Source organism: Thunnus thynnus, chromosome 13 (assembly GCF_963924715.1).
Source record: "Thunnus thynnus chromosome 13, fThuThy2.1, whole genome shotgun sequence".
NCBI classification, from domain to species: Eukaryota; Metazoa; Chordata; class Actinopteri; order Scombriformes; family Scombridae; genus Thunnus; species Thunnus thynnus.
This window is the reverse complement of record NC_089529.1, coordinates 3,626,432-3,635,180: the sequence shown is the minus strand read 5'-3', so window position 1 is coordinate 3,635,180 and position 8,749 is coordinate 3,626,432. Positions and strand designations below refer to the sequence as shown.

At 40.3% G+C, this 8,749-nt stretch overlaps 1 protein-coding gene across 1 annotated transcript in view; it reads right to left on the bottom strand.

Moving 5' to 3' along the window:
• Positions 1-8,749, bottom strand: part of LOC137195158 (junctional adhesion molecule 3B-like) — a 32,314-nt gene continuing 23,565 nt past the window's right edge. The window contains exons 2-9 of the mRNA XM_067607308.1: positions 7,266-7,334; positions 7,040-7,153; positions 6,793-6,945; positions 5,973-6,175; positions 4,557-4,656; positions 4,352-4,481; positions 4,208-4,262; positions 1-3,145 (exon numbers count right to left, since the gene is read on the bottom strand). Of these exons, the coding sequence (XP_067463409.1) occupies positions 3,110-3,145; positions 4,208-4,262; positions 4,352-4,481; positions 4,557-4,656; positions 5,973-6,175; positions 6,793-6,945; positions 7,040-7,153; positions 7,266-7,334 (860 nt within the window). The 3' untranslated portion in view covers positions 1-3,109. The remainder of the gene's footprint in view (positions 3,146-4,207; positions 4,263-4,351; positions 4,482-4,556; positions 4,657-5,972; positions 6,176-6,792; positions 6,946-7,039; positions 7,154-7,265; positions 7,335-8,749) is intronic.

The window sequence follows — 8,749 nt, the reverse complement described above, 5'->3', positions numbered from 1 at the left end:
TAATATTAGAAGTGAGTTTTATTAATCACAAATAGAGTGGTTCTAGAATTAACAAAAACAACCCCAGCAGGCCATAAATGGACATTCTACTGTATGTGAGTTTAATTGAGAAAATCAGGTTCTTACATGATGCACCAGTCCTCAGAGAATGAATGATTGACAGTGCTGGATCCTTGAGGTGAAAGACAATAGTGAGTTAGCTTGGTTTAACTCGCCCCACTAATACAAAACACTCTGGAAACCATCTCTCAGTGATGTAAATGTCATCTTTATCACCAGATTACTCGACACAGGGGCTTCCTGTGGGGTAAATGTAGGTCTACATGTAGCTACCGTACATGAATTCCTTTTTTTTTTGTTGTTCTCGTGTGGCTGACACCTGTGCATGAAGTTTTATACAACGCTGAATAATTCCAGCTTCATCTCAGCTGCAACGACACTTCTATGAACACAGAGTCAACTCATTTGAAACCAGAGCTCATATAAGCGACCCCCCTGCTTTTGGTACACATCTTTTCTTTTGCCTAATAGTGCTATGTGTCTTTACCAAAAATAATTCCCACTATATTTAGGCACTAATATATTTCTATGACTACTTCAACATGTCTACACCTTCAAATCTATGAAAAAAAAAGAAGAAGCTATTTACAAATTTGCAGATATGTAAATAAAGGGAGGTGGAAATTTGCGGTGACATCATTCCTCTCAAACGCCGTGCTCGTGGGTTAAACGAATGCAAAACATGAACCCTCAGACAATATCGTAGAAATGTACAGGTGGGAGAGAGAAACTCGTCTACTTTAAGGGCAGAAGGCACTTAAGAGGAATGAAATTTGTACAAATGAAGAGGGGAAATGTATGCATCTGTGTGCTGCATGACTTCCATATAATGTATTTATAACAATGTACTTATAACTTGATTCATTTGTGAACTAAATTGAGATAATAGAACGCTTAGAAATGTTTTTAATACTCTTCTCGGTTCCTTAATGCAACATGTTAACCTAGAAAAAGACTGAGCGGTGTTGACAAATTCCTATGTGCAAATGCCGGGCAGATCGTCTCTACCAATGACTGATGTTCGGTTAACATTTCACCAGACCTGCCGATTATAAACCATTCATAACACCTGAACAAGAGATTCACTCCAGCTGCTTGCAACTTATATAAATACTGATACATATTAGATGTTTGTGTTTATCTGGTTCACTTGTTGGAGCTCACAAATATGATGAGAAAGAGACAAAAATAAGAGAATAGTGAACCAGTGAGCTGTTTGTTCTGTTCAATTTTATTTATATAGCTCCAAATCATACCAGAAGTTATCTCAGGGCACTTTTCACATAGAGCAGGTCTAGACCCAACTCTTCTCAATAACTCAACAGGACTGACACGAGGGGAGAATCAACGTGAATTAGCCGAGCAGCTGTCAAGAAGCTCCTGTTGAAGTGTTATGAATGATGTGATAGTTACCTTTTCTCAGTCTTACAAATGGAAAGAGTTTCATATCGCCTCAAATAGGAATTCTTTACATTTTTCACCACTTTACATAATCTTCAGAAGAAAAAAAAAAAAAAAAAAAACTATAACAAATCTCTATATACAATCAGTACAACTGTTAACCCTCCAGACCCCAGCTGTGTGTAACCCACTGAATGTCATTTTCTGTCTGTTTGGGCTTTGCTGAGAGCAATGAGTACAATAGGAGCTTCAGTCAAACCTTAAAATTTTTTTTTTAAAAAACATTTAGTCAAAACTAAATATTAGAAATGTTAGATGAGGTCTACTCTCTAATTAGTGCAGACGTTAGCAAAAACTATTTGTTAACCGACTGGACATCAGCAAAGATCTAGCAGGACTCATGTCAGAGACTGTGTGTTGTAGTTAATGTGGTTCCACCTCATTCTAACTGTCTGAGAATTTTCACTGGCGTTGTTGGTACCTTTAGTAATTGTTGTTTAAATATAGGTGACTCAGTAGTTAAAACAACCTGATCCAATGTGTTTCTATGTAGAATTAGAATAGAAGCTTTTGCACAGTGGAATTTGATAGTACCATGTCTAGCTTTTACAACTGACCACGTTTTCCTCTAGTTTTGTTTGGGTCTGGAAGGTTAACTTACAAACCCTGTAATATTATTATTATAATAATGTAATACTGAACGTATGTATGACAGCAAAACTCTATCCTGGACAGTAAATTCAATATATACAAGATTAACAGCAAGCATAGAAGGACACTTAAAATCAAGAAAACGCAGCACTGATTGTGTACAGTGTTTCACAGCATTTGACTGGCACTCTTCAAAGCCTCTTACTAAGACTATCTACAAACATTAACATGGAAGTCTTTCACAACAGAAACTGGGCGATCCCAGCGGAAAAATTAAATATGTAAGACCGCTGATCAAGAACCACATCTTGATATGCTAATACAAGTCATGTTTGTCTTTCTTCTGATTGCAAAGGTGTAAATGCTTACAGCTTGATGCAAAGTGGTTAAAGTGTTACATATTTTTATCCACAACCAAATAAAAAAAAAAAACAAAAACAAAAAAAAACACATGTTAGTATTTTACAAATATTTAAAAAAGTAAACCTTTATCTATAGGCATTTTAAAATATATTCCATCAAAAATAGTCTGACAAATTTCAACAGTAGAAAAGAAATGTTATACAAATGACAAAAGGTTTGAAGCAAAATGTTTGCAGTAGAAACATGTCATGATAGACTGACTGGAGGGAAGAGACTCCTCCTTTTCTACCTGGCAGAACAAAGAAAGGTTTTATTTTCTCCACCTTGACTCCGCTTTTTTTTTTTTTAAAACCATGCGATAACTGTAAAGTAAGAACTCCATAATTTAGCAAAATAATTCATTGGTGGTGATAAAAGTTGACAAATGTATTTCAGTCCCTACGTGTGAAATAGTTTTACATACTGTTGTCCTGTGAAATCTTGTCACCTTTGGCAAACTTGAATAGTTGGATGTCGGTCATGCCGAGAGTTCAGAGCATGAACTGTGGCGGCTCCGTGGTCAGACAGCGTGGAGCGCCGTCCCACATCTCATGTCTTTTACTCGGCGCGTTGCCCATCGTCATCCTCTCCCTTTTCAGATCACGAAGGAGGACTTGTGTCGGAAATCACCCTGCAGAGAGCAGACGGGAGCAACGTTTAAGAATTCATCCAACTGAAGAAGTGGTTCAATAGTAATACTCTTCGAATCTCTTTTACTTGAGAATTTTCAGCTCTACAAAATGGGAATAAGTAATAGTTTAACATTTCATATCATATCCACAATTTTGCTGAAGTGGGTGATGAGCCACACCAGGAGTCAGATGCATAAAACTGTGTAAAACTCGCTCTTCTGTTTTATAAATCTCTGGGTGCATGTGCCATAAATACAGTTATATATAAATAGATGCAGACTCGCCCTTAACCAGCTGTTTGAATATCAATATCTCTGTCTTTAGACCTGTCAATGAAAAGAACGGCAAAGGAGTACAGCACTTGAAACAGATCAGTGAGGTTCTCTGGCAGTGCCAGAACAGTTGTCGTTGCGTGCGATCATTAAACAGAGCTGTACCACTGCTGATATCATATCATTAAACGTCAGAAACATCATCTGTGATTTCATTCATAGCGCTGTTATTGAGTTCCTCACAATAAAAGATCAAATTAAAAGAACATTACCGTACGGAAATAAAGGAATGATGTGATTGATCATGAGAATTAAGTTTATAAATGTATATAAATAGATAAATCAGAAACCTGAGCACACAGCGTTATTTAGATTCTATCTCTCACTTTATCACATCACCTGCAGATCACTTTAGAAAAGTCTGAGGTCTACGTGTGCACATTCTCACCACACATTCTTCTTTTATGAATACCAGCTTGGAAGATGGCGTACGTATGGTTTTTATCTGTGCATATCGTTTATACACATCTGCTGTCTGCTAGATGCAGACCAGGTGTGGCTCATTAAAGGAGCAAACACGTGCTTTTACATGTTTCAGCCCATTAACCATCATTGACATATTTTGCATTACTGCTGACCGTATGTTATATGTTTTTTAGACTGATTTCCCACCTTCATGTGAAACATCAGACTGTCCTTCACCAGTTTAAATAAACTTTATTCCTTTTTTTCATAGTATCATTTACAAATTCTACTGGCATCCACATCTAACTGCTCTCCACTACAAACCTCGTCCTCCGTCCTGACGTAGTCCACTCCATCTCCTTTAGCTGGAACTTTGTAACTGAAACACACAAAGCACATGAGGGTTTTATAGATGATGCAGTGTGTGTTTGTTGATCATCTGCATGGGAGGACGTGTCCATGTCTTACCTGTTCCCTGTCTGTTTTTGGCTGGAGAAGTAGCCTCGCTTGTACGCACAGCAGATCCCCACTGTTATACATAAAAGCACTACCACCACCACCAGCACTCCCAGTATGATCCCCGCAACATCAATATCATCTGTGGAGAACCATGATATTTAGTTGATCTTGAAAGACAGAATGATGGATAATAATGTATCAGTGAGACACTTACAGACTTCCATCTTCTGGGGTTGACACTCAGAGTATCCTGCATCGTTCTTTGCTCGGCAGAAGTAATCGCCTGCATCTTCTTTTCTGACTGCGGAGAACTTCTGCATTGGAGAAAACACAAAAGATCCTGTCAGGGCTTTTTAGTCAACAGTTGTTTTTTGAGTAGTATTTTACTGGATAATGGTAAATGCTGGTATAAAGTAATAAAGTGGGATGTAGGTGCAGTAAACATTGAGGGAAATAACTGTACTGACAGTTATTATGAGTAGAGAAGGAGTGACATTGATATCACATTTGCATTCTTCTTGATTACAGACTAAATGTCATCACCACGTCAGGTTAAATATTAACACTGAGCACACCTGGACTTACTGCTATCTGTTTTTTGATAAAAATGTGAACAAACGAGCCGACTCAGTGGCCAGACGTAACCCTCGCTGATATCTGATTAAGTTCTCTGGCACACAGTGAAGAAGGGAGGTACATACAGTATATATATACATTTACTTTACACAGTAAATGAAAATTAACTCTATTTATGGAGCTGTCAGTCTTTAAGCCACATACCAGAGAAGCCTGTGGTGCTATATTACATTAGCTTTTAAAAACGGCATAAAGACAGTGTGCATTCTGCTGCTCTGCACTCACGTTATGTTTTACCAGAAACATTCATAAAATAATAGGAATGATAGATTATTACAACATTAGAACTGTGGAAATGTTTGATTAATGAATTCTTGTTATTTTCCTCCTGGTAACAGCCTTTGTGTTGTATATCTCTGTCGTTCCAGAAATTACAGAAAAAACAAGATAAACAAGACATTGTCTGGGTTTCTGACAAGTTTCCCAAAAATGACGAAGCTGGAACTTCTCCTGCCCAAATAACATAATCTAAAATATTAATACAATTCACCAAATTCCACTCTCTCCATCAGTTGGTGGACATTATTTTCCCACATGAGAGAAGCAGAGGGGAGTGAACAGTCTAAAAATAAGTCAAAACGAGATAAACTCCTGGAGAAAAACATTCTCCAAACCTCATTAGTTTACAGCTCTGACTGTAAACTTAAACAGTTTGTTCTGGTGAGCTTGCGACGCTTGCACTAGAATTTCACATGAAGACAAACACTGCAGTACACTGCTGTGTGTCACGTCTTAGAGGCTGGCATGAAGGTTGACAGGAGAGCGTTCGAGGCGAGCCACCGAGCTGATCGAGCTGTGCTGGAAAGCGAGCGAGAATTGAGGAATGTGCAAACGAGGACACCAGATTCCCCTCGTGGCTCAAGCCCTCTCGCACCATCAACTGTCTCCCCAAAATATCTGCCCCCACCCCTGGGCGTCAGGCCACCGTCCCCCGCTGCCCCGCCCTTGCCACTCATGCGTGTCCTTGTCCAAATACACGCCCGCACATACTAACCAGAGTTCCTGTTTCTGAGTTGAGCGTGTACGTTGAGTTGAAGAACTTGAGGCTGGTCTTTGGGTCATCAGGAATCTCCTCCTTGTCCTTGAACCACTGGTACTGAGACTTGGGGAAGCCCTCTTCCTCCACACAGCTCAGCTCGGCTGACTTCCCAAAAGGCACTGATTTGGGGACACTGCATTTTGGCACCACCGGCTTTACTGTAGTGACACAAAACATATGATGATATTCATGATGCTGGATCTTAATGGGGGAGCTTTACACTTCATCTGTAAGCATCACAGTGATAAAAAAACTGACAGCGTTCTTTCATGATGCTGCTGAGCCTATGATTGACTATGATGCTTTAAAAAACAATGTCACCCTGACCGCTTATGGTTCACTGGACTGACAGCATTGACAGGACCGGACGGGTACATGATTTTTGGGCCGTGCCAAAAAACGCCACCAAAACACGCGGCGCTTTCTTTCTTTAGCACTGCAATTCAGAGCAGATGCAGTTTCAGAGGTTTCCTCTTATAGCCTAGAACACGCCTTTGCAGCTGGGCAGGTCTGGTCACAACACATCCTCGAATGTATGCCAAAGGGTTGGTGCGACCTACAACACGGTGTCATCTTACTGCATCCAAAGTGTGAATCACTGAGCAAGGTCTCTCTTTTAAGGGCACAATAATAGCTTGTTTTTTTTTAAATCCTGCGTTTAGATGAATCTTTATCATATTGTCATAAATCTATCTCATATCTTTGACTCCACATGTTTTCTAGGCCTAAAACACACTCGCACAGATTAATCAACAACACAGGTAATTCAGATTACCTCTTACAACAAGGTCAATCAAAATCTCATCAAAGGACTTCTGGTCGTTAGCGGCCGTGACCTCACAGCGATATTTTGCTGTATCTGATCTTGTGGCGTTGGTTATCAGTAACGTGGCAGGTTCCCTGATCACCGCTCTGTTCTCCAAGTCACCTGTTGGAAGGAAAACATGTTCAACAATGTCTTTTATACATGTGCAGGACTGTGACACACTCTGAATTGGAACATTGTGTGTTTTATACTTTACCTGAGACCCTCTTGTCAAAGTACACATAACTTGGTCCCTCGTTTTTTATCTTCTTCCATTCGATTCTGGGCTCTTTTGTGGAAATGGACTCAATCAAACATGACAATTCAATTTCTGCAGGATGGAGAAAGAGGAAATGATGACATGACAGGAGGAAAATTCAAGATGGATGTGAAAACTGTTCCTGCATTTTTTTCGTGATGGTGATTTGTTGATTAGATCTTACTGTCAAACTCATTAGTCCACGGCGAGTGGTCGTTTGATTTCAGCACCACCGCTAACACGTTGAAGTAGCCTGCAAAACAGGAGAGAAGAGGCAAAGCAACATGAGACTCTTCAGAGCATGAATTTTCATGATACAGTGATGATCTCACGCTATATGCACAATACCAGCTGACGTCCACTGATGTGCTGTGCTTGTTTTAACACTCTCCTTGAGGATGTTTGTAACCCGTTCACTGATCTAAAATTTCACAAACTCGATTCAAGTCAACCTAAATGTCAATCCCACATCAGTGTGATGATGTTAACATGTTGGCGCTCTTTGGCCTTGTTCTGTTATCGTCCATCTTCCATTTTTAGTTGTGTTGGTCAAACCATTGTGTGTGTGTATATGTGTTGAGGGTGGGGGAGCTGTTTCCATGCACACTGGATAATTGCGCAGGGAGGCATGTGCCCTTTTCAGGGCAAGCTCACCATGCCAGTAGTTCAACCGCCTGCCGAGCCCTTCTCTCTCTATCTCTCTCTCTCTCTCTCCTGCCTCTTTCTCTCTCTCTCTCTCTCTCTCTCTCTCTCTCTCTCTCTGGGCCTGATGCTGTTGCCCATGTGGGACTAATGGTGCAAAAGCACCCCGGAAAGATCCGTGTTGTTATGTGGTGGAGGGATAGGGCCTTGGGAGGAGGAGGCACTGCTGAATCATCCTGACAGCCATTAGTCCGCAACCAAATCTACACAAAGTCACTTCCACATGAATGTTAAGTAAGAACACGCTCATGAACACTTCCACAGACATGAAATGATGGTCTGGCTCGTGGATGCAGGGTCACTTGTGCAGATTGTACTGGCACTGAAAATCTATGGAAGGCCTAACCTCCGTTTCTGCAATCTCTGGACTGAATCTTAAAAATTGAGTTGTGGTAAATTATTATATGATTTATGTGTGAACATAGACATCAGTAAGAAGCTGCTTCCACATCTATCTGGCATACACATACAGGCAAGTCATGATACATCTCAGTGGGCCATTAGCATCCTATAGCATCAAGATGACCTGGATTATTATATTTTCACATATTTTCAGTTGTCTAATTGTGGAGCATATTCTTGTGGACTGAGCATCATGGTTCACGGTACAGTACGTAGGTGTAGCCTGCTACTAATTAGAGGTGGAAGTGTTACTGGGCCTCTCATTTAAAGAAAACTGTTCAAACGGGGATAACCTGACCTCCACCAACTGTCATGTGGATACACAGCAGTGTCTAGGGTCACCTGCTAAAGCAGACAGGCTAAGCTGATTAGCCCACGGTCTTTCTGGAGATCATGACAAGACGGCAGCTTGTTTTGAGCCGGTACTCGCAGTAGTAACGGCGCACGGACGTCAAAAGTAGGTCACACCTTCATTAAACAATGAGAGATCTATGCTCAAGAAGCTCCTTGGAAAAAAAAACAAACAAACTTTGAAGCTCATGTTTGTACTTTATATGGATATTC